The sequence below is a fragment of the Microtus ochrogaster genome, chromosome 7 (genome assembly GCF_000317375.1).
Source record: "Microtus ochrogaster isolate Prairie Vole_2 chromosome 7, MicOch1.0, whole genome shotgun sequence".
Taxonomy (NCBI): domain Eukaryota; kingdom Metazoa; phylum Chordata; class Mammalia; order Rodentia; family Cricetidae; genus Microtus; species Microtus ochrogaster.
The window spans coordinates 38,738,502-38,764,842 of record NC_022014.1 but is presented as its reverse complement, the minus strand read 5'-3'; the positions used below and the strand labels follow the sequence as shown (position 1 = coordinate 38,764,842).

General features: G+C 42.5%; 1 protein-coding gene and 1 pseudogene across 1 annotated transcript; both read right to left on the bottom strand.

Moving 5' to 3' along the window:
* Positions 1–1,150: 1,150 nt before the first annotated feature.
* On the bottom strand, positions 1,151–24,610 carry Cops3 (COP9 signalosome subunit 3). Its single transcript, XM_005349962.3, has 12 exons — positions 24,407–24,610; positions 20,816–20,945; positions 17,327–17,439; positions 17,181–17,230; positions 14,772–14,864; positions 12,469–12,648; positions 11,016–11,156; positions 8,845–9,018; positions 5,398–5,484; positions 3,222–3,335; positions 1,762–1,842; positions 1,151–1,460 (listed from the first exon to the last, which is right to left on the bottom strand). Exons 1-12 carry the CDS (start codon positions 24,459–24,461, stop codon positions 1,407–1,409), a joined length of 1,272 nt encoding a protein of 423 aa, XP_005350019.1. The 5' UTR covers positions 24,462–24,610; the 3' UTR covers positions 1,151–1,406.
* Positions 11,407–11,552, bottom strand: LOC113456409 (annotated as a pseudogene).
* Positions 24,611–26,341: the final 1,731 nt, after the last annotated feature.

Genomic DNA, 26,341 nt, shown 5'->3' with positions numbered 1-26,341 from the left:
TGAGCCATCACCAGTCTGAGAAACTGTTTCTAAAATATGTGTGTTGCACGTGTGTGCCTACATGCATGCGTGTGGAGGCCAAAGGAAGGCTGTGACTGTCTTCTCCATTGCTTTCTACCTCACCTGAGGGCTTCTGCTGAACCACAGTTCACTACTTTGGCCAGGCTGGTTGGCCAGCTCTGGAGAAGCACCTGTCTTGGCTGTGTTTAAAGGAACACACAGTGTTGTCCAGCTTTTTACACGGAAGCTGTGTATTTAAGCTTAGGTCCTTTTGCTTGCTCTTATCCACTAAAGAGCAAATTTACTGTGCTTTAATATGACCCCACTTCCCCAGCACTCTCCATCTTGTAGAGGGCTAGCTCAGTGACTTCTAGACAAGGTATAATGGGGCTAGGAACAAAATCCAAACATCTCTGTAGAGTTCCTGAAGATGTTCCAAGAAGAAAAGGGGCTATTTGAATGATTCCGTGGGTAAAGGCACTGGCAATCAACAATCTGAGTTCATTCCCCAGAACCCACAAGGTAGGAGAATAACTTTCCCAAATACATACACATACAAAATAAAATATAATTTAAAAAAAATTATAAAAGGGAGAAAGCCTCAAGATGGCACACCAGGGGTAGAAGGCTGAAGAACCAACACAGCATCTCACAGTTCCCAAGCCACTGCCACCAAAACACAGGAAATTCTAATATTTAGTATAGCTCCCACTTACTTTCCCAACTGATTATTTCTATTCACAATTAATTTATCATTAAAACCTTTGCAGCAGCTGGGCTATGGTAGCACACGCCCTTAATTCCAGCACTCAAGAGGCAGAGGCAGACGGATCTTTGAGTTTGAGGCCAGCCTGGTCTACAGAGCGAGTTCCAAGAGAGCCAGGGCGGCTACATAGAAAAACCCTGTCTTGAAAAACCAAAACCAAAGCCAGGCTGTGGTGTTGCATGCCTTTAATCTCAGTACTCAGGAGTCAGAGGCAGGTAGATCTCTGAGTTCGAGGCCAGCATGATCTACACAGCGAGTTCCAGCAGGTCCCAAAGCTACAGAGAAACCCTATCTTGAAAACAAAAACAAAAAACCAAAACCAAGCCAAACCCTTTGCAGAGGGGGGGAAATTGATAGAAAGCACATATTATAACATTCAAGGGATTAGAACAAAAAAGTAACTTTAATGTAATAACAATAATCTGAGGATAAATAAATCCACAACAGACTCTAAAGTTTGATATTTTTTTTTCTTTCTTTGCAGACTGGTTTTCTGAAAGCAATAGGGCTGAAGATGTTAAAACTGAATTTCTGATGTCCAGGTGGAACCGGCGTGGGACTGGCATGGTACTTCCTGCTGCCCTCTTCACACTCGCCAGGCCAAGGTGACAATTCTGTTATCTCTGGATGGGCGTTAGTTTCAAGAGTAACTGGAGGGCTTGTTTCCTGAATCATCTTCTTGTGAGCCCATACTCTGTGAGGGGAAGGCAAATCGGTGTGCTTGTGATCAGCTATCATAAGACTCTTGTGGAGGCAGGCATGCCGGCTACTTAGCCCATCTCTCTTGCAGGAAAGCCACCCTGCATCAGGCAACGTGGGCCTTCCCTAGCCACACTCACAGGCAGGTCCTGACATATCTTACCAAGCACCTCTGTGAATTTATGGGTACTAGTTTTTAACAACAGTGAACAACTGTTTAATAAATAAAACCAAGTTCTTAATGTGGTAATATCCCTCCTCCCCCACCTGTTTCCAACGAGGAGAACCCTATTTACCTTTTGAACAAACTGGGGATTCACCGTGATCTCCTGGTCCATGGCCTTCAGCCGCTCATCCAGCTCTATGCACTTTAGCATCTGTGCAAGAGTCATATATAAGCATGGTTAGCTATAGCTGCCTATTAGTAGAGGGCTAGAGACTCACAGTCACCAATCTGAAACCCCTCAGCCAAGAGGTTCTGAAGTCAAAATATCTGGATCCAAAAAGTAAATACATATACTATATACTACCCAAAACCCCAGAGTTGAAACAATACCTGCAGTCAAACCCATTAACATCTTCCTCACTGAAACCGATTTTACACACACACACACGCACTTATTTAGTGTATATTTGTGTACACATGTAAGCATAAGCTCATATGCCATGGTGCATATGTGGAGGTCAGAGGACAACATGCAAGTGTCAGGCTCTCTCCTTCTACCATGTACGTGCCAGGAACTGAACTCAAATGGTTAGGCTTGGTGGCACAAGCCTTTACCCCCATCCTGCTAGTCCCAAACTAATATAATATTTTAGGTGACATTGATAGCCATGAATTATAAAAAAAAAGTAATAAAGTTCTACTTTCTACTATGTGTTAATTTTTTAGGATTCCTGTTTTTTTTTTTAAATATGTATGAGTACTCAGTGCACTAAGTGAACCATGTTTACACAGTACCTGCAGAGGTAAAAAGAAAGCATCAGACCCCCTAAAGTTGGGATTACAGATGGTTGCAAGCTGCCTTATGGGTGCTGGGAACAAAACCCAGGTCCCGTATGAGTAGCCAGTGCTCTTAACCTCTGAGCAATCTCTTCAGCCCTATCCTGGGAATTTTGTTGTTGGATCTGTTGTTTTCAGACAGTCTTCCGATGTAGTCCAGATTGGCCTTAGACTTACAATCATCTGCTGCCCAAGCACCAGGATAAAGGAACAGGCAGCCATGCAGAGCCAGCTTTAATTTATACAATGTGAGTTCACTCATTTCCTTCCTCCAAGGTAAGAGCACAGTCCAGATGAACCAACTCATTCCAAATCAACCTTCAAGAGCAGCAGGCCTCACACACAAGGCAGCCTATGCCTGTGTACCATGTTGCTAACACGGTACCGCTCCTCTAGACGTCCAGGGTATTGTTGCTGCTGACATGGGAGAGGCCTTCGGGTTTCCCACCTCAACGTCCACAGAAACAAGTCCACACACTGCAGTCAGGCACAGGTTAAACGGTAGATCCCTGGAATGTTTTTGGAGTTACAAGTAGGTTTTGATAATCTACTTGAGAAATCTAACCTACCATTTAGTATAGTCATCCAATTAATCGAGAGGAGAGTCCAGCGGTCATTTTGAGATTAACATTGTAGGAGCTGTGTCTACTGGCTGGGAACTGCCTATAAAAGATTATCCTGGAGCACAGGAGCATTTCCAACACAGCAACTCCATCACCTATCAAAAATGCCCAAACCAAGCAACATGCTTACCTCTTGATCAATGTTATGAAGCATGGCTGGGTTATTATATTTTTCAGGATTATCATGGAAACTGACCATACCATCCTTTTGATTGATACTTGCAAAAATTTCCCCATCTTCTATCTAAAAAAGAAAGAAAAAGAAGGAGACCACCAAAGTTTAGACCTGACACAGAATATACAGAGACGTAGTGATATAACCAAAGGTCCAAAACAATGCATAAACCTTCCTGTGTCACCTAGACACACACCTCAAACTTTTGATCCTTCTGTCTCAGACTCTGGGATCTAGGATCATAGGCCTGGCTACTTAAGGAAAGTCACAAAAGCAGTAGCAAACAGAAGTCCTGATGGCTATTCTGATCCCTAAAAATTGCTCCACAGTATTTGTTTTGTTTTCAAATAAGGTATCATTCTATAGGCCGGGCTGACTGCAACCCACCACCCATCAGGAAACCCTCTATAGCTACATCACATAGCAATCCTCCTGCTTTAAGCTCCTGACTCTAGGATTACAGCAAGAGCCACTGTGCCCAGCTTTCCAGTGTGATTACTATTTGGCCCACTTGTGAGCAATGGAACCAAACTGCTAAAATGACCTTTTTCCTTGGAAGGGACAGTAGATGTGAGGTTAACGTGACAGTAGTTCCAGCCCAGAGCATATTAATTAGAATTCAGAGTTCTCTAACAACAGACATTATTGGAGACTCAAATTTTATCTGGGCTGTGTTTCACCACAACAGTACTTTCTGTAACAACCAGAATAGAAAATGACCTAAATGGCCACATAGTTAGAATGTAAGGGCACAGTATAATACTACAGCCTGAAAACAGATCAACTACAAATACTACAACACATGGTTCTTGCAAAGCAGGCATTACACACTTTTTTGTTTAAAGCTTGAAACAAACTCAACTAAAGAAGCTGTTGGAAGTTGGAACATCACTGAACTAGGGATAGGGCTGGAAGCTGATGGTTATGTTCTGTCCCTTTATGGACATCTTCATCTTTTAAAAAATGTGTGTAGTGGGGGCTGGAGCAATGGTTCAGTGGTTAAGAGCACTGGTTGTTCTTCCAGAGAACCCAAGTTCAATACGCAGCATCCACAAGATGGCTCACAACAGTCTAGAACTCCAGTCTGGAGGGATCCAAAGCCCTCTTCCAGGGGCACTGGAGGCACATGGTGCACAGACACACATGCAGACAAACCTCCCTCACATAAATTTTAAAAGAGAAAATGTGTGCAGTGGAAAGCCCATTTAAGTGTACCTTTAGGTACATTACTAGTAAAATGGTAGTTTAAGAACCCTGCCTCACCAGCCTGTCATTAAGGGCTGCTAAATCTTTCTTTAAAGGTTTGTTTTATGTGTATATGTCTGTGTAAGTGTGTACTAAAAGCCAGCCAGAGTTACAGGTAGTTATGAGGTGCCAGACATGAGTGCTGAGAACTGAACCGAGATCTTCCAGAAGAGCAACAAGAGCTCTAAACCGCTGAACCACATCTCTCGTCTTAAACCTTTCTGCTTTAAGCTGGTTGCCAAGTGTGACAGTCTATCCTAGCGCTTTGTCAGTGCTACTGCACGCGGAGTCAGACTGATGCTGCCCACAAGGAGGAATGGGACTCAACTCAGAATGGAAGTCAACAACGCCAGAGCACACTGATTCAGCTACTATTTTTTTGGGCAAAACTTTCTTGATGTTGAGGGTGTTTCAGCATACTACTTATAGTCAAATGATGCTCTCACAGATCAGCTAACAGTACTGTTTTGTCTACAGGGTGACTATTTGGAGAGCAGAAATGTTAGGAAGTAAGGCCTAGTGGGGGTTCCTGGAGTGTATCTTTGAAGGGGATTGTGGAACCCCATTCTTTTCTTCTGGCTTGCTCCTTACATATGTTCCTATCATGATGTGCCACCCTCACCAAAGCCCAGACCAATGAGAACATCTCATGCTGGACCCAAATGTGGGCTATAGCATGCTCTTCCCTCTATAAAGTTACTTGTCTCATACACTTCCCTGCAGCAGTGCAGCCACGGCTAGGAAATGTGACTGTAAGGAAACAGACCAGAATGTAACAGTGGTTGATTTGGAATATCCACTTTTTTAAAACCCCATTTTTCCCATAATGAACACCCACTGCTTTTAAGAACAAAAATCCACTAGTTAGAACTTTTAACACACTTACCATGTGGAGAACGTATTTTTCTGCCTCCTGAGGTCCAGACAATTGTACACGACTCGCCATATCTTGTAACGATAGTGTTAAAAAGGTCTGGAAGTCAGAAGTAAATTAATCACATATAGAAATGAAAAAATAAGTATGTACTGATGTGTTCCGCATTATTTCCATTGCTTTATAAGATAAATTTTCCTTTGTGAAAATGACTTGAGGCTCACCGACTAAGGTGCCATTGCCAACCTGACAGCCTGAGTTCAGTCCCAACACCCCTGGCAGGAGACAGCTGGGTCCCATGTGCTGTTCTCCACACGCTCTCCACCCATGTGCACAGGTACATACACACCAAAAAAAAAAAAAAAAAAAAAGGTTAATTTTTAAAAATAACTTGGCCGGCGGTGGTGGCACATGCCTTCCATCTCAGCACTCAGTAGACAGAGACAGGAGAATATCTGTGAGTTTGAGGCCATGGTCTACAGAGTGAGTTTCAGGACAGCCAGGGCTACACAGAGAAACCCTGTCTTGAAAAACAAACAAAACAAAGAACCAAAAAAATAATAAAAATTAACTTGAAATTAACGAAGCCAGTGATCTCAGCTGTCTCTAAGAGTTAATGAGAAACAGTTAATTTCCTATACACGAGTAGCACTTTTAGAAGTAAGAAAAAAGTCAAGTCTTTGAAGGCAGAAATAAGAACAAGGGCTATAAAATGTGGAAAAGGAAATCAAAGGGGCATTTTCATAGGAAAATGCTCATTCTAACATCATTAGGAAAACCTAAGTAAAACTATACTAAGGCTGCATTTTTCCACTGGGCTAGTAGGAGAGGGCCGGCAGTATCTGTGATACAGGCTTAGGCTGCCACGGGAAGAAGCTCAGGACATGCTGAGGAAAAGAAGGGGAGAGAGTGGCAAGCTCCTTATTATAAATAATTGTATTCACAAACACACAGAGAAGAGACAGAAGAGGAATCTAAAATCTAATGTCCAGTCAGGCATGTTTAAACACACCTTTACTCCCACACTCAGGAGAATGAGACAGGTGGAATTCTGTGAGTTCAAGGCTAGCCTGGTCTCTTTAGCAAGTTCTAGGCCAGAGACGGATACACAGTAAGGCCTGTCTCAAAAACAAAACAACCAACCAACTAATGTCCAGACATAGCGAGAGAAAAGTAACCCCTCTCTGATGGGTGTGGCAGATAAACCCCATTCAACAATTCCTGTACCTTGAGACAGAGGCACAGGCTTCCATCACTAACGTGAGGTCTATCTATGACAGCTTCTTTCTGATTTTCTATTAAAAATGAGGCTTCCTTAACTAGAAACTCCTTTCTCTTTTCTGCTGTCAGAGATGCACCCACCTCACTTTATAGTGGTCCCCTCTAGATGCCCTGAAGGGTGCTCATGAACTCAGTATTTATGACCTGCCACGAACTGGCACATGAGGGAACCAGGACACCATCAGTTAGGAGACACGTCTCAGCTCTGGCCCCACAACTTTAAGATCCTCCTTATTTGATCAAATTTCTTTCTTAAAATTTTTATTTTTCCTTTGTGTGCTTATTTTGTTCCAGATTATCCTATCTTAACTAGAAAACATTTTACTATGCTGCTACTTCAAAAGTACAAGCAATGCCTGCATATATTAGACTGATTTCTTTCTCTGCTTTGAGACAGGGTTTCACTATGTAGCCCTGGCTAGCCTTGAACTCAAGATCTGCTTACCTCTGCCTTCCAAGTGCTGGGGTCACAGGTATGTGCACCATACATAGCCATATTTGGTTTAAACTCTTTTGCCTAGGTGACAGGCTACATCTGCTTCTGAACTTTTATGAGTTGCTTTTCTTGGTCACATTCTTCATTTTCCTCTTACAAATTAACTTCTTACCAATTCTCTGCTTTTTTTTTTTAAGATTTTATTTATTTATTATGTATATAACATTCCGCCTCCATGTATGCCCGCACGCCAGAGGAGGGTGCCAGATCTCAGTAGAGATGGTTGTGAGCCACCAAGTGGTTGCTGGGAATTGAACTCAGGACCTCTGGAAGAGCAGCCAGTGCTCTTAACCTCTGAGCCATCTCTCCAGCCCCTCTCTGCTGACTTCTTTAAGTCAAGAAGTTATCACTATTCTTTCTAGTGTCTAGACTACGGAGAGGAAGCCTCCTGCTTAAGTGACAGCTCCTTAATCCCTTGTTACCTCCAGACCTGTGGCCCCAATGGCCTGTTCACCTCCACTTGCCCAATTCCCCACTCTGCTTCTTTTGCATGCACCATCACTTTCTGTTGCTGGGCATCCTCGCTACAGTCTGATTTCACTCCTACAACTTTTCCTACTACTGATGATGCAGGCAGAGTTGGGGAATGGGACCCTATCAGCTTACCAGCTGTCACTGCCAGGCTGTGAGCAGACCCAAGAGTCAAGTGCTATTTAAGTTTCTCTTAGTAAAATTACTATTACTTGCAGCATACACTTTTTTAAAAATATATTTTTATGCGCATTTCTGTTTTGCTTGCATATATGTAGTGTGAAGGTGCCAGGTCCCCTGAAATTGGAGTTACAAACAGTGGTGAGCTGCAGTGTGGGTGCTGGGTTAACCTGGGTCCTTTGAAAGAATAACCAGTGCTCTTAATCACTAAACCATCTCATCTCTCCAGCCCCAGCATACACTTTTTTAGCAATGTATTTAAATTTAAATTTATATGCTTCTCTTCACAGTTCAAACTCTTAATAAAGAGCATATTTCTTTCTTCTTCTTTTCCCCTTAAGTCTCGCTATGCTGTTCAGGCTAGCCTCACGAAGTCCCCCCTCATCAGTCTTCTTAAGTAGCTAGGACTACACACACATACCATTAGACCCAGGAGGCATTTCTTAACATCAGAAAGCTTGAACACCAAAATTAAGGTTAGGACACAGTAGACCATACCTGTAACTCTAGCACTCTGGAGTTTAAGGCAGGAGGATCATGAGTTTAAGGCCCACTTGGGCAACATAGCAAAATCCTATCTAAAGAAATAAAAAGTTCCTTACATCCTATGACCTAACCACGTGTGGCTCATCTAACCCTGGCCTAAATGATAATGTCAACCTTCTCAAGCCTAAGCAGAGATCAGCACAGCCTGAGAAGTTCAAGGCCAGCAATCGCTAGCCACCCGCCATTCCCACTTGGAACTGATGACCCCTTCAGGGCTACTTCTCTGCCTCCCAGTGTAGCCGTATCGCCTACCTTTCTTCCTCTTCACCTGCTCCTCTTCTCAAATACCCTGCTCTAGCCCTGAAAAGACCAAAAGGTATCAATCAAACTCTGTCTAAGAACCCAGCTGCAACAGATTCTCTCTTAGTGTAGAAATCCTGCCACACTTTATCCTGTACCTGCTTCGTCTGTGCTGAAAAGGGAAAGAACAGGAAACCAGGTTCAAGGACAACCAGAGCCACCACAGGGGAAAGCACTTGCCTCACCTTTGTTAGCCTCTGAATGTTCTTCTTATAGAGAGACGACAGGCACTGCTTCACCAGGCCCATGTTGTTGTCTCGAGTAAAAGTTTCACTGTGCTTGTTCACCAGGTTCCGGAGCTCAGACGGGTTATTGGTGGAGTAAACTTGTGCTAACTCATGGTACGCATTGCTGAGCGGCTAAAGGTTTGGGGTGAGAACGAAACGACAGCATGTTTTGAGAACACACAATGCATACTGTCATGAAGGTTCACTTTAAAACAAACGCCTGTTCTTTAAGACCAAGGACAGAAATCCACTAAGGAGTAACTTATTACTAATAATTTATGAAGACCCACATCTTTTCGCTATCAGTGGTTCTACTTTTTGTACTGGTAAGTTAAATGAGAAAAATGAAGGCAAAATCTTCATTATTCCCAACTACTTCTAACTTCACGCCCCCTACTAGGCACAATGGAACATTCACTCAGGAACTGGGCAAGAACGCGGAAGGGTCCAAGCACCACCACCAGACAGAAACTGATTCAAATGCACCTCTGATTGGTCTTGTTCTCACACTGTTGTTAGTTACTAATTCTTAGGAGTAGAACCCTTGAGCTATGAAGACAAACACTTTACAAAGGCATTTCTCTAACAGCAGGTCTGCTGTATGCTCAGGGACCACATGGCGCTCTGAGTACGGCTGCCCTAAAAGGAACCCACCCACCACTTTCCCATGGTGCACTTCCCCTTTGAGAGCACAAGGCAGTCAGAGTCTTGATAGTCCAAAGGGGCTCTCGGGGAAAGAGCAGATAGTCATTTGTCAACAAGCCAGCATACTATCAGACTGATGTCCCTAAAATTGAGGGTCTTTTTTGTTACTTTTTTGAGACAGGGTCTCTTTATGGAGCACCAGCTGTCCTGAACTCTCTATGTAGACCAGGCTGGCCTCAAATTCGCAGAGATTCACCTGCTTCTGCCTCCTGAATGCTAGGATTACAGATGTGCACTACCATGCCCAGCTTTAAAATCCTGAGTGTTATGATAGTGGCATTATTACCAAAAGCACTGCAATCTTATAACTCTTTGTGACGGCTCAATTTAAAAAGAAGTCATAGCCAGGCAGTGGTGGGGCACTCCTTTAATACCAGCACTTGGGAGGCAGAGGCAGGTGGATCTCTGAGTTCAAGGCCAGCCTGGTCTACAGAGTTCCAGGAAAGTCAGGACTACACAGAGAAACCCTGTCTCCAAAAAAACAAACAACAACAAAAAAGGAAAGACAGAAGGAAGGAAAGAAAAAAAGTCATGAGCATATGGTTTTTATTTATTTATTTTTTAATATTTATTGATTTATTATGTATACAATTCTGTCTGTGTGTATGCGTGAAGGCCAGAAGAGTGCACCAGACCTCATCACAGATGGTTGTGAGCCACCACGTGGTTGCTGGGAATTGAACTCAGGATCTTTGGAAGAGCAGGCAGTGCTCTTAACCTCTGAGCCATCTCTCCAGCCCCCTTTTATTTATTTTTGTAGCGCTGGAGATTGAACCTAAGGTCTTGAGCATGCTACAGGCCTGAGCTATGTCCCCAGCCCACATGTATATTTTTGTGCATGTGCCGAAATGAAGGCCAGAAACCCATCTTAAGAGGGATTTCTCAGGAGCTGTCCACTTGTTTTATAACACAAAATGTCTCACAAAGATCCAAGATTCGCCTAAGGTCAGTGAGCCCCAGGATCCACTTGGTTTTGCCTTGTTCAATTTTTAACATGGGTTCTAGGAATAAACTCACGCAAAGTACTTTATCAACTAAACTATCTCCCCAGCTCTCTTTCTATATGCACTTAAAACAAACGAACAAACAAACAACAAAAAGCACTATTTTTTTTTTTCAACCCTTGTCCCAAAGTCTGGCTGTCAGGAAGAACTGGAACAATGGGGCAGTTAAGTAGAGCTGCAGTGAGATACCCAACATCTGAATAAACTAAAGTTCAATCAAATCACAACTACATTCTCAGTATTTCGACTAAAATGTAATAAAGAAATACAACATACAAATCCACCCTCCATAAGAGCTTAAATACCTATAGTCTAAGTATAGAGCAAGGCCTGAAAAGAGGCTTTACAAGACTGTATTGTTACAATGTCTTTACAAATTAATACAGAATGTAAGAAAATCACTTTTATTTGTAAACTTACCTTAATAAATCTACCCACAATTTGAGACGTGTATTTAGGCAGCTGCTGTACTTTGCCAAGTAATATCAAAGACACTAAAATATACTTTTTATAGGATTCCAACATGATATGGCTGACTGCCATGGCAGGAGTAGTAATGGCCTGAGCAAGAGAAGAATGGGTAGTGTGAGGAGATGGCACAAGGGAGAGGGAATATGTACCTCTTCAATTACGTAATGACGAAATCCAAATGTCCATTTTTATTAAGATAGTTTTATTACTATTTATCAAAGGGCACATCTGTGAGTGGCTCTCTTCCCACCACGCGGGCACTTGGCCCACACCCCAGTCAGGAGGATGTGCAAGTGTCTTTACCTGTTGAACCCTTATTTTCTTTCAAGTATTTTTAAAACAGGGGAGGGTGTGAACAGTCCCCAACTACCTCAAATTATGCAGCTGAGTCCTGCATTTGGAGAAATCACATAGGTCAGTGCATCCCAAGTGCAATAGAGAAGCTTCACCCTGGGAAAGCCACCTTGATCATGCCAGGTTAAATATATAACACTTTTGTTTGTTTTTGAGATAGACACTTGCTATATAGCCCATGGGTGCCCTGGAACTCAAAAAGTGCCTACTGCACTCCTGTGTATATCATCATTCATGGTTTGTGGCAACTTTATTGATATATAACTCAGAGCACAAAATTTACACCTTTGAAGTATATAATTCAGTGGTTTCCACTACATTTACTAGGTTGCAATACTATTACCATTACCTAATTCCAGACTATTTCAATCCTTCAAAAAAAAAAAAAAAACAAAAAACCCCCCCACCCTATTCATAAGTCATTGTTCACTTTCCTCCACAACCTCAGGCAACCATACTCTACTTTGTCTCCGGTCTTGTCTTCTCTGGACACGTGTATAAATATGTGATCTTCTGTGACTGACTTCTTTACTTTAAGAAGTGTTCCAATTTTGAGGCCAGTACCTCCCTTCTTTATGTGGTCAAATGAGTCCACGATGTGGATATTCTTTAGCTGATGAATATTTTGTGTTGTTCCTATCTTTTGGTTTTACATGTTTTTATGTGGACGGTGTTTTTTATTTATCTTGAATATATTATTAGGAACAAAACTGCTGCGTTTCATACTTAATATTGTAATTGTTTTTATGTTTGTTTTTTAGTGTTAGGGTTCAGCCCAGGACCTCGAATTTATAAGCAAGGCACTCTTCTATGAAACTGTGCCTTTAGATCCTAAGATTTATCTTAACTGCCAAACTCTTTCCCAAAATGCCTGCCATTCTACAATCCTGCCCACAAGTATGAGGGTTCTAAATCCCGAATCCTTGCTAACACTCTTACTATCTTTCTAGACCTTGGCTTTCCTAGTATGTAGGAACCAGTAACACTCTGGGACTGTTTTCATCACACACGTTCAGAACCGTATCACAGGCTTTAGAAAAATGATTACCTGCTCATAAAAGTAGAGTGCTCTTTCAAAGTTCTTCAGCCCCGTATAGATCATCCCTCCATAATAATAGTAGCACAGAAAGTGTTTTGCATCATAAGCTCCATTCTCTTTACAGATGTCCATCATATCCACATCAAGATATGGAAGGGCAGGTTTAAAGCACTTTGCTAGTAAACAAAGCTATAAAGAAATTTATATTAAATCGTTTTAAATTTCACTATGGCAAATTTAAAAGAAAAATCAGATTCCAAAATTCTACAATACTATTTTGCTTTACAGCTAATTAATGACACATTAACACACTGTTTCATTTTCTTAATCTTCTAGAATAAAAAAGAATTTCTTGATGGGTGTGGTCATTCACACCTGTAATCCTCCACACTCAGGAAGCTGAAGAACTGCTGTAAATTCAAGGCCAGGCTGGGCTACAAAGTAAGATTCCATCAAAAAAGAAAAAAAATGGTGTAGGAGGTTCTTCTGTTTGTGTGTTACTTTCATTGGTTGAATAAAGAGACTGCCTTGGCCTTTTGATAGGGCAGCCCTTAAGTGGGTGGAGTAGACAGAACAGAATTCTGGGAAGTGTGGCAGATGCCATGAATCTCCGGCCTGAGACGGATGTAGGTTAGAATCTTGCCGGTAAGCCACAGTCACGTGGTGATACACAGATTTAATAGAAATGGGTTAATCAAGATATGAGAGTTAGCCAATAAGAGGCTAGAGCTACAACTTACTAGACCCAGATGGAGGTGGGGGTTCCTTGGACTTCCCACAGGGCAGGGAACCCTGATTGCTCTTCGGGCTGAGGAGGAAGGGGGACTTGATTGGGGGAGGGGGAGGGAAATGGGAGGCGGTGGCGGGGAAGAGACGGAAATCTTTAATAAATAAAAAAAAAAGACTCCCCCCCCAAAAAAAAGAGGCTAGAGCTAATGGGCCAGGCAGTAATTTAATTAATACAACTTCTGTGTGATTATTTTGGGGTTAAGCTAGCCAGGCGGCGGGACGTGGCCCCCTCCTCCTTACTACAGAAAAAGATAAAAACAAATAATGAATTAAAAATACGAACACTAAGGTAGAACAAACCACAGATGAATTGAAAATCATTATCAGATATAGGTCAGTACCCACCCACTCACCACGCATGAGTTTCTGGATGAGTGAACAGTTGTGCCTATTTTCAATTCACTGGACTAGTGAAACAAAAACAGACCAGTATCGCCTTTAATCACTCAGTAGGCGGAGGCAGGTGCATCTCTGAATTCAAGGCCAGCCTGGGCTACAGAGAAAGCTCCAGGACACCCAGAGCTACAGAGAGAAACCCTGTCTCAAAAAAAAACAAAACAAAAACAAAAAAAACCAAGTGTGCAAATACAAAAAGCAAGCACACAAGGAAAGCAGTGTATCTCAAATAATGACAACAGCAGAGACGTCTGCAGACTCACTGAGCAAACCACTTCCAAAAATTAGACATAACCAGTATTGTGCACACCTTAATCCCAGTATTTGGAGGTAGATGCAGGCAATCTCTGAGTTTGAGGCTAGCCTGGTCTACATAATGAGTTCCAGGACACTAGAGCTTATGTAGAGAGGCCATGCCTCAAAAAAAAAAAAAAAAAAAAAATTAATTAAATAAATAAATCCCAAAACAATAATCAAATCAAATAAAAATAGATATATGCTATCCCTGTCACAAAAGCACTTTGAAAATTAAAGATGTAAAAAAAAAAAAAAAAAAAGAACATGTGTTGGAGATACTCCACACCACAAAACCTTCTACAGTCTAGTTCCACTGCAGCCTGCTCAGATTACAGAATGCTGCGTAGCCTAATACAGATCAGATTCATCTCCAAGATGCATTACATAGGAAAAAGCGAGACACAGAAGTCCAGGCATTACTGGGATTTGTAGACTTTTTAAGAAAAAGTGTGCATATACACTTGCTTGCGTGTGTAAAGTATCGCTAGAAGAAATGCACAAGAAAGTACTAAGAAAGTTTTCCCTAAAGAGAACTGTGGCAAAGAGACCTCATCATACATCCTTCCTTTTGGGGAGTCTTTTGGACTTGGAGGTACTTAGCATAAGATAAATAAATAATATAATGTTTTAAGATATAAAACATCGCTTATGTTTTTATTCTTAAATTCGATAATTTATTGAACAGAAAATTACTTAAATTTCAAAAAATGCAGTAACTATTATGATGACCCTATTCATAACCCCGTCTCCATATCTCAACCCCTATAACACATTCTCCACCCGGCAGCCTCACACCAGTGATAAGCACGAATCATGTCACTGCTGTGTACCTGGCAGAGATCGGCATGTACTGAGGTCAGCTGGTTTGTATTCATCTGCATCTTGTCGATTGCTTGCTTAAGGATGCCAATTCCTCGAAGGGGCTGTCAGAAATGACATCTCTTTCAGATAAGTTCTCAAAGTTGGCAGCACATTGGATCTTATGTTGTCACTTACAAATAAAAAACAACACTAATTGATAGGTTCCTTACATAGCAATAAGGTTTCCATATTATGTCAGGAAATGTCTGCCTCTATTCTGTCAGAAAGTGTTTTGATACGTTTCTTGGAATACTTAGGTAATTTCAATATCATATTTTAAATCAAACTTTTTTTTTCTGTTACAATGAGTATCAGTAATAAAACGTATTACTTTCTTGAGGGTAGGGAGATAGCTCAGTTGGTAAAGTTCTTGCCATGGAAGTATCAGGATCTAAGTTCAATCCCCAGAACCTATGTAAAGCTGGAGGTGGCAGTACAAACCCAGAATATAGCACCCAAGAGCCAGAGATTGTAGGATCTCTCCGGCTTGCTAGCTAGCCGGTCCAGTCAGAGGGCCCTAAATCCGTGAAAGACTGTCTCAGAAAACAAGATAGAGAGTGAATGAAGAAGACATCCAATGTCAACCTGTGACGTCCATACACACGGGCACATGCATACACATGTACACTAGAGTACTGTCCTAATAGTTAAACAAAGAGAACTTTCCTGCATCATTCACCACAGATTCACTGTAACTAAGAAGCTAAGCTTGTGAATGATGGTGCTGGTACGTTTTTCACAGGGAGTATTAGTCCTAAAGACTGACTCTATAACCACACATCATAAGCAGACTGTTACAAACAACAGTTCTCAGTCTCAAGCAAGGCACAACTCTCTGGTCAGAAGGTGAGGCTCTAAGATACTACATAAATTTATGGCTTTTTCAATAAAGAAGAGGCATGGTACCAGCTCTCCTCTCCTCTACCACTCAGTACCACCCACCCCCACGATAGGAATCCTGTGTAGTCCAGAACTAGATAGGCAGCCAAGGATGACCTTGAATGCACAATCCTCCTGCCTCTACCTTCCAAGTGCTGGGACTACTAAATTTTGTTTGATTTTTTAAAAATGTGTATAGGTTTTCTTCCTGCATGTATGTCTATGAACCACACGAGTGTCTGGTGCCCTGGTGCCAGAAAAGGGTACTGGATGCCCTAGAACTGGAATTACATTCAGTTATAACTCCCATGCAGATGCTTAGAATCAAACCCAGTCCTCAGTCAGTTCTCTTAACTACTGAGTCATCTCTTTATCCCCACAGCTTCTAGCCAAACTGTTTAGTGCTCCTACAGAAAACCAAAGGCACCTTCTGTCTTCAGCCTCCTAGCTTTAAAGTTCATTTAAAATACACCCAAGTTATAATTTGTGTCAAAGGCAAAGAACAAGAACCATTCCAGGTAAAAACAAACTAAAGAGAAATAAGAGTATCAACCTACGCTCCGAGGTCTGAGAACATCAGCCATATATCTGGCCACATCTGGCCAGAATCTATGGTTTCATGAGAGCACTTTCCTAACACCCATTTCAGACGCTGACCATCTTCATCATGGTCCATGAGAAAGTCTAGAAAGCACCCACTGAAGGGTGTAAGATAAGGAATATCTACAACTGAATTTCCAATGGTGGGTGCAGAATGAACAAGTGCAGCAAAAGCACTAATATCTAGAAATCTAAGAGAACATCAGAAGCCTTTATATTATCCTTTCAGCATTTTATAAGGTGAAAATCATAATTAAAGCTAAAAGAAAAAACAAAAAATAGCATCATTATAATACAAAGGGCACTAATTGGTAGTTTTGTTTTTTTTTTTGGTTTTTCGAGACAGGGTTTCTCTGTAGCTTTTTTTTTGGAGCCTGGTAGTTTTTTTTTTTTTAAAGATTTATTTATTTAATATACATTGGGAATTTTGTCTTCATATATGTCTGTATGAGGGTATAAGTTATGGAGTATGGAGCTGGAGTTATAGACAGTTGGGAGCTGCCATGTGGGTGCTGGGAATTGAACTCTGGTCCTCTGGAAGAGCAGCCAGTGCTCTTAACCACTGAGCCATCTCTCCAGCCCCTAACTGGTAGTTTTTAGGTTTTTTTTTTTCCTTCCTTTAGTACTGGGTATGGAGTCAAGGACCCTGAGGTCATGGACCTTGACCATGCCAAGCAACAGCTCTACCACTGAGCCACATCTCCAGGCCAGACTCACAGTTTCAAAAACAATTATCCCAGCAGTCACCTCCCTGGAGACATCACATCTAGCCAAGGGCTGCTCTCAAATAATCACACATATTGGGATGTTTAGTACTGAACCTAGACTTTTACTATACAGGTTCATGAGCCAAACACACACTTTAACAAAACTAGGAATACTTGAACAACATTTCTTACCTGTTTTCTTTCCACAAGTGCATTTGTTAGCTGATGGCAAAGCCCAGCAACTAGATACAACAATAACAAAAACAATAACAAAATATTGAAAATATAAACACTGCAAACAGAAATACATTCAGAAAGGGAAAGTATTATTAGCTTACACGTATCTGTTGCATATCGAATGTGCTCGCCATTACAAGTACTAATGAAAAGCTGAACCTGTGAGAATAGTGTTTCAAAGTCAGGAACACTGGGCATTGAAAACTTCACAAACCTAAAATGGGGAAAGAAAGAACCAAGTTACCTTATATTTCATACAGTAAAGAACAGAAATAACTTAAGCCTGAAGTCCACTCTGCCTCTGTAAAATTAAGCACCACAGGGCTTGGAGAGATGGCTCAATGGTTAAAAGCACTTGCTACTCTTTTTTTTTTTTTAAAAGATTTATTTATTATGTTTATAGTGTTCTGCCTACATGTGACCCTGCAAGCCAGTAAATGGCACCAGATCTCATTACGTGGTTGGAAGTCACCATGTGGTTGATGGGAACTGAACTCAGAACCTCTGGAAGAGCAGTCAGTGTTCTTAACTGCTGAGCCATTTCTCCAGCTCCTCCTCTTACAGAGGACCAGCACCTACATGATACCTCATAAACATAATTTCATTTTTAGGGGATTTGATGGAATTGTCTGATCTCCATAGGCATCTAGAATGCAAGTGGCACACATATACACAAGCAGGTAAAACATTCATACAAAATAAAAAAATAAATATTTTTTTAAAAACAAGCTGGGCAAGCCGGGCAGTGGTGGCGCACGCCTTTAATCCCAGCACTCGGGAGGCAGAGGCAGGCGGATCTCCGTGAGTTCGAGACCAGCCTGGTCTACAAGAACTAGTTCCAGGACAGGCTCCCAAACCACAGAGAAACCCTGTCTCGAAAAACCACAAAAAAAAACAAAAAACAAACAAACAAAAACAAGCTGGGCAGTGGTGGCACATTCCTTTAATCCCAGCACTTGGAAGTCATAGGCAGGTGGGTCTCTGAGTTTGAGGCCAGTCTGGTCTAGAGAGTGAGTTCCAGGACAGCTGGGGCTACACAGAGAAACCCTGTCTTGAAAAACAAAAAACAAACAAATGAGTTGCTCAGGCTGTTGAAGTGCTCAGCAGGTAAAGGCACCTGCGGTCAAGTCTGACAGCCTGAATGTGATACCCAGAGTGACATGGTGGAAGGAGGAACCAACTGTGGCAACTATACATGTGGGACAGACATATGTGCCCCTCCTCCACACACGAAGAAAATAAAATGCACATAATATAGTTTAAAAAAATCTGTTGTTGCTTTTCCTGTTTTGGAGAGAATGTACTCAAGTAAGGCAAAGAGAGGATAGTGTAGTGGGAGGCTGAGGCAGCAGCTCAGGTTCACGATGCTGTGGCCAGTTTAATACCCTTTCTACCTAGAATGCTGGACGAACTAGCTAGTAGGCAAAATAAGAAAGAGGGGCAGACGTAACAGGAAGCACTAGATGACCCATCTTGAGTAACCAGGGAGATGGTCCACTGGTTGCTGTGAAACACACTTTCAGACAGCTCGCAGAGAATTTCAGGAGAGAAAGCTGCCACCCTTAGGGCACTAAGCAAACTTCATGATCTCTTAAAACAATAACTATTGAAGTTAATTTCAAGAAAAATGATTGATTCACCTATACCTAAATTTTAGTTTGCATGCCTTCATCTATACAGTACTACTTAACGATGTCCCTTTATTCTTTGTAATTATAATGCCGGAACCCTTTTCACAATTGTCAATGGAGCACTGTGATTTCCTAATAAAAAGCAGCAGCTACAGGCTCCACATTTCGTAAGTGAAAGAATACAGACTTAAGCGAAGCTTCAGACACAAGCTCAGGGTTCTTTCCATACAATCTACATGTAACTAGCATATAGTGGTGAGACACATATAGCATCAAAATGTTTTCATGGTTGTAGGCATCAGCACTAGAGAGACTAAGGCAGGAAGATGGCAAGTTCAGGAGCAGCCTGTACTGAAAACTGGTCAGTGAGATGGCTCAGTGGGTAAGGGTGCTTACAGCCAAGGCTGAGGGCTGAGCTTGATCCCTGAAACCCACACACTAGCAAAGAACCAATTCCCACAAGTTGTCTCTAACCCTCTGAACATACATATATGTAATGTAAGCACATACAATTACCTGTAAAAAGTATGTTTTTCATACATCTTAAATATGTACACTATTTGCTCTTTCTGAGAAAAAAATACATCTCTTAAAATTTTTTAAAAAAATACATAATTCCTTCTGTGACCAGGGCCAGATATTTATTACTTTAAGTGCTCCAACATCTCCATTTATATATGCAACAACAAAACAAATCCTGTGAGACACCATTACAAGGAACTCCAGTTACAACAGGTTTATGTCACTAACTGTAGTCCACCGTATCCTATTCTACCACTCTTCTTATTTTCTAAGTTAGAAAACGTGACTGTCTTGGGATCACATGAATAAAATACTGAGATAAATGCAAATTATAATGCCTACAGTTGTAAAAGCCAGTCCTTTTTTGTTTTGTTTTTGTTTTTTATTTTTTAAAACAGGGTTTCTCTAGCTTTGGAGCCTGTCCTGGAACTAGCTCTGTAGACCACGTTGGCCTCGAACTCACAGAGATCCACCAGTCTTTGCCTCCCAAGAGCTAGGATTAAAGGCGTGTGCCACCACTACCTGGCCTGCCAGTCATGTTTTAAAAGTCATTTCCAAGGGAGAAAATGGCTCAGAGGTTAAGAACACTTTCTGTTCCTGCAGAGGACCTTAGTTCAGTTCCCAACACCCATGTCAACGGGCTCACAGCTGCCTTTGACTCCAGCTCCTTTCCTGCCTTCTAAAGGCATCCCCCAACATGCACACATAAATTTTTTAAAAATTTAAAAAAAATTTCAAATTTGTAAAAACACAGAGTTAAAATGATAAAACTGGAAGCTGGAAAGGTCACTCAGCAGTTAAGAGAACTTGCTTCTCTTGCAGAGCCTGGGTTAGGTTTAGTACCCACACGGTGGCTCACAACCACCCATAACTCCAGCTTCAGGGGAATGCAACACCCTCTCCTGACTCTTGTATGTACCAGGAATATGTACATGTCCATAAATGCAAGCAAAATACTCATATACATAAAATCAATAAATATTGGCCAGGTGGTGGACATCTTTAATCCCAAAACTCAGGAGGCAGAGGCAAGAAAATTTTTGTGAATTTGGGGCCAGCTTCATCTACAAAGTGAGTTCTACAACAGACAGAGCTATTACACACAGAAACCCAGTTTCAAAAAAACCTAAAAAAAAAAAAGTCAATAGTCAATAAATCTTTCAAAAAATTATAAAACTGGAGCCAGGTGTAGTGGTGTATGTTAATTCCAGCACTCAGAGGAAGAGGCAGGTGGATCTCTTAGTTTGAGGCCAACCTGGTCTACATAGTGAATTCCAGGACAATCAGGGCTACCAAGAGAACCTGTCTTCAAACAAACATGAATCTGAACAAAATATAATAAGCAATGATTTGCTCAAATAAAACACACACACACACACAAGAAAAAGCGCAGACTGTAACAAGCACAAAACTATAAAAGAAAAAAATGCCCCTTACAGAACAGCAAGGACACCCAAGGAGTGTTCCTGAACATCTAGAGCCCCAAGCACAGTGTCCAAGTGAGACAAGTTCTTCGCAAGGAGTTCTCCACTCTTGTTGATCAACTCACAGAGCTGAGTCATTTGCCCTGCAAAACAAAACACGAGCATTTTCAGTTAGGGTACTAACCAAACTAAAGAACTCTAACCAAACTTCCTCCTAAAAGCTAAAGTGCTTAAAGATTATTATTATTATTTGTTATTTGGGACAAGATTTCTCTATGTGACAGCCTTGGCTATCCTGGAACTCTTTCTGTAGCCCAGGGTTACCTTGAACTCCACCTAACTCTGTCTCCTGAGTGTCGGGATTAAAGGCATGCACCTTAAAGAGGCTTTGTTATGTCTTCCTATACTTGATGAAGGGCCAGAACAAACAACTTGCCCATGCCTCAAAACTCAAATTGTTAGAGAAGACACTTTCCAGCTCCCTCTGGTATCCAGAAAGCACCTCTGTCCCCAAACCAGAAGTACCACGCTACTGTCACTACCTCTCCTACAACCAAACAGTACTTAATTTAACTCCCTTTCCCTTCCGTATCTGAATTCTAATTTTATCATTTCTTGTAGGGAAAGAGACATCATCTAAATGCTATGCCTACTTAGATCTTTATTTCAAATTCTACTTATTGTGTAAATTCAGTCAAATTACACCAAAGGCTTTAAGAAATCCAAACATGCCTTTAATCCCAGTACTTGGGAGGCAGAGACAGGTGGATCTCTGGGATCTCTGTGAGTGTGAGGCTTGCCAGGTCTACAGAGTGAGTTCCAGGACAGTCAGAGATACACAGAGAAACCCTATCTCAAAAAAGAAAAAAAAAGAAAGAAAAGAGAAATCCAAACACTTCAGCTCAACTTCCAGAGTCAACTTAGTAACTGGTCTCTGCAATTTCTCTAGCCATGCTTCTACTATTCCTTCAACCCCATTCTACAGTCACACCAAGCCAAGAAAATCAATAGTCCATATTCTCTCCTCTTTGTGCTTCTATACCTACTGTCTTCCATTGCTACCCAGCTTACTTCCCATTCCACTGTCAGCTTAGGCCATCTCTGAGCTCACACCATATTCCATTCCCCATGACCAAACTGACTACCTGTCCTCTCTGTGCTCTCACTGAACTACAAGGGATTGTGGTGGCCAGATAATTCAAAGTAAACACAATGTATGGGACAATGATACTTCTCTGCTTTGAGAATAAAGCAGTGTTATAGTGCAGCTGGGTGTGATGACATGTCTTTAGTCCAAGCACTCAGAAGGCAAAGGCAGGTGGGTCTCTGTTAATTTCAGGTCAGTCAGGATTACATAGTGAGATCCGCCTCCAAAACAAACAAAAACATAAGTGTGTGTTTCGAGACAGCATGCTTATAATACAGAATATAATACAGAAACCTCTACTCTCCATTCAGATTCTATACTGCAGCCACCTTATCTTTCCTCAGAAGCAACTCAGTGTTACCAATGAATGCCCTACACATCCTTGTAGAGATAGTCCACATGTATAGGAATGCTTGCCTGTTAGGAAAAATTATTTTAAGGTGGGTTTATACTGCATTTGTTTAACTCTGTGAAGGTGTGATTCTTTGCCTGTCTAAAACACCTGATGGTCTAATAAAGAGCTGGACAGCCAATAGCGAGGCAGGAGCAAGGAGAGATGGGGCTGACAGGCAACAAGGAAAGGAAGACTCCAGGGGTCAGCCACCCAACTACACAGCAAGCCATGAAGAAGTAAGATATACAGAAGAAAAGGAAAAAGCACAGAAGCAAAAGGTACACAGGATAATTTAAGGCAAGCTGGCCAGAAACAAGCCAAACAAAGGCCGGGCATTCACGAGGAAGAATAAGCCTCTGTGTGTGATATACTTGGGAGCTGGGTGGCAGGTCCCCCAAAAGCAAGAGTAAGACATCATACAATACTTTGCCCAATGATGCATGCAATTTTTCTCTTTATTCACACAGATGTTTGTGTCATGTACACTATTAAGCATCTTTTCCATTATTGAATGATGCCCCAGATTCCTTTTCAGTTCCTAAAAAGTAAGTGCACTTTTCTTTCTATAGCTGCATAGGAGGCCGTTTGTGCGGCTGTGCTACACTTAACTTTATTCTTTTTCCAAGACAGGGTTTCTCTGTTTAACTAGCTGTCCTGGAACTCACTCTGTAGACCAGGCTGGCCTCAAACTCAAGAGATTTTCTTGCTTCTGCCTCCCGAGTGCTGGGATTAAAAGTGTGCTTCACCACCAACTGGCTGGTGTATGTAATTTTAATTGTACGTATGTGTGTATGTATGTGGGTATGTGCACCTAAGTGAAGGTGCCCAAGGAGAACTGAAGCGGGTACTGGGTTTTGGGTCCCCTGGAGCTGATGTTACAAGCGCTGCGAGTTCACTAACAACGCTAGGAACTGCACTAGGGTTCTCTGAAGGGTAGTTAGTGTTCTCCAGTCCCGCTTAATTAACTTGCTCATTTAGAGATGGGGTCTCACTGTGTAGCGCTAACTAGCCTTGAACTTGAGATCCACCTACCCTGCCCCCACACTGCTGCCCAGGACTAAAGCAGCACACTGCCACCACGCTCCCACTTCATTTTTAATCTTTGTGCGGTATGGATGGATGCTATATTTAAAATACAAAGCACAGATATGTAACTGGCTTGTGGGCTTAATTCCAGCAACGATAAAAGGAAAATGAGAATTACTATTTATTATGAATGGTTCCATACATATCATTTAAAACTTATAACAGCACCCCTGGCACAAACGGAGATAGGAGTCCAACCTCACAGAAATTTCCAGGATATGTCAACAACAGCTTGTAGCCGTACTTATTATAGCCCATGAGAAGCACTGTCTCGAGCATTTGTATTTGCTCTCTCCACTCAATTCCCTCAACTCTATTAAGGAGAGATCATATTTTTCTTAAGATTGTGTATATTCAAGTGATGGGATGAATGAACCAGACAGTATGTAAATTAAGGGAAAAATAAAGCAACAATTCTACGCCCTAGAAATGGAGTCCGACAAGCGAGAGCTCCCTTGCAGTTTGGCACGACCAAAATAGGAGCGGAGGATTCCGAGCGTGCTCTGCTGGCCAGCCAAGGCCCAAGCCTCCGAGCCAAGGAGCCCAGAAAGGATTCCCCTCCAGCTGCTCCAGAGGCCTGGACAGGGTGGCCAGATCGGCAGGACCGACAGGGCGCTAGGCCAATCACCGAAAAGAAAGGATGGCCAAGGGACCAATGGGTGCTCCGGAATGCCCAGAGCGGAAGTCACGCCCCTAAAACTGTCAAGCGGCGCACGGTGGCAGGGGCCCGAAAGCCAGGGGGAGGGGAGGACGGGGGGGGGGAGGGGAAAGAAAGTCCCCAGAGCCCGAGATTGGGGAAGGCGCCGGCGGGGACGACAGCGCCCGACGGTACGAGGAGTGCAGCTCGCCGCCGTGCGCCCCAACCCTAGGTACCGAGGCCCGAGCAGGCCCAGGAGGAAGGGCTAGAGCTAAGGGCGGTCCCAGCATCCGCACCGGCGCCACGGCACGCTGGCCCAGCCCTGCGCCACAGGCCTTACCTTGAGCTGAGAGCTGTCGGACACTGTTCACGAACTGCTCCAGGGCGGACGCCATGTTTCCCCGCTGGTGGCCCAAGCCGCAGAGGTGGCTCGCGCGGGAAAAGGCGGCCGCTCTAGGAGGAGGGGCCCCTGGACCCACCAAAGCCTGGAGAAAGACACGTCACTTCCGCCGGCTAAGCTCCGCGAGATCTCACCTGGCTGAGGAACCCCGCCCTCCTGTCTCCATGGAAACAGTTCCGCTAGTCGCCGTTAGTTACTTTCCCTCACTCGCCTCGTGCCGTGTACTCGTGAAATCTCATCTAGCTTTAAGTGGAAATAATAAGAAAGGAAGGAACATTTGGGCCCAGTTTTGCTAAAAATGGCCAAACATTTTTCACCTAGCTACATACGTCCGATACAGCTTCATTGTCACTTCCGGGAGGTTTTTTTCTATGAGGACTTAGGCTGGAGTTAATTGGACTGGGTTTAGAACCGTTTTTAACCACTTAGCAGTTGTGTGATTGAGTGGCTAGCTTGTCTCTTGGTTTCCTACTCGTAAGAATCTCACGAAGTGTTTTTTAAAAAGAGAGTGAGAGATGGCTCAGTGGATAACGGTGCTTGCTACCAAGCCTGATTGATGTTGTTTAGGGAGTGCAAGAACGGCTCCTTTTCTCTGCCAATTAAGTGTTACTAATGAAACAGCCTGCCTCCATCTTAGGCTTAAAAGCCACCTCATGGGAAAGACTAAGTTCATTCCTCTTTATGATTAAACCTCTTTCTCAAGGATTGGGCTATTCCCCACCTTAATTACAAATGGTTCTGTACTGCCTGTTCCAAGAGAGGACAACCATGCCTCTGTTTAGAAAAGTTTATAACCATCTTGCAACCCTACCTTTGTGTCAAAAGGTTTACGACTGCCTTGTTAGACCACCTTGAAATCCTCTTTGTAATCATGCCTTTCAAGATCTTGTCAGGACTAACTTGTTATGCGTATGTTCTGCTCATGTAACCCTGCCTAATTTTGCCAGCCAATTCCCCATTTGGAAAGCCTCTACTTGTGGGCTTATAAAAACCTGTCTTCCTCACATCCAACGCTGACCTCCTGAACCCTAACTTAGGGGAGGTTGTCTCAAGATGACTGCCTTCCTAGAGATGGTCCCTTAGCCAGGTTGTTGCAAGATTCTCCTACAGAGGCAGGTCACTAAGGCCATCTGCCAGGAGGCAGCATTTATTTGTGCTGGCACTAGCTACTAGCTCAGCAGGTTCACATTCAAAGACCGAGCCCAGAGTATATAACCTTCCTCAAAAAAAAAAAATTTATTATTATGTATACAGTGTTCTGCCTGCATGTATGTCTGCAGGCCAGAAGAGGGCACCAGATCTCATTATGAATGACTATGAGCCACCATGTGGTTGCTGGGAATTGAACTCAGGACCTCTGGAAGAGCAATCAGTACTCTTAACCTCTGAGCCATCTCTCCAGCACTGAGTATATAGCCTTCTATACTCATTACTTTCCCTTTACAGTTTAGTTCCTTTGTCACCCTTATGTGGCAGCATACTTTTTGGTTGAGTGGTTTATGTTACTGGGTCATGACAGAGTCTGTCTGTCTGTCTGTCTGTCTGCCTCTCTCTCTCTCTCTCTCTCTCTCTCTCTCTCTCTCTCACACATACACACACACACACTGATTATGTCACATAATCCCTTTGTTCTTGGGAGGCCCTTACAACAGTCCTCCCCTTTGATGCTTGTAACTCCCTCTTTGAGTCCAAGAAGATCATCTTGGTTTAAGGGTTTACATGAGTGGCCATCTTTTGAGCATGGCCTCAGTGGGGCTAGATACAGACTATTACCAGTAGAGACAGGCACCCTAGTGTATGGGAGGGGGCTTGGCAAAGAAACCGCTGAAATGGCAGCAGCTCCATTAGGGAAAAGGTTTTTATTGTGGATAAGAA

What these genes read in the sequence shown, in the direction of transcription:
- Cops3 (XM_005349962.3), bottom strand. Translation starts at nt 24,461, where the DNA reads ATGGCGTCCGCCCTGGAGCAGTTCGTGAACAGTGTCCGACAGCTCTCA. An exon ending in TTGGGTGTCCTTGCTGTTCT is followed by an intron (nt 17,440 to 20,815) that starts GTAAGGGGCATT and finishes TCCCCATTTTAG; the next exon opens with GTTTGTGAAGTTTTCAATGC. An exon ending in CACTCTACTTTTATGAGCAG is followed by an intron (nt 11,157 to 12,468) that starts GTAATCATTTTT and finishes TCTCTTGCTCAG; the next exon opens with GCCATTACTACTCCTGCCAT.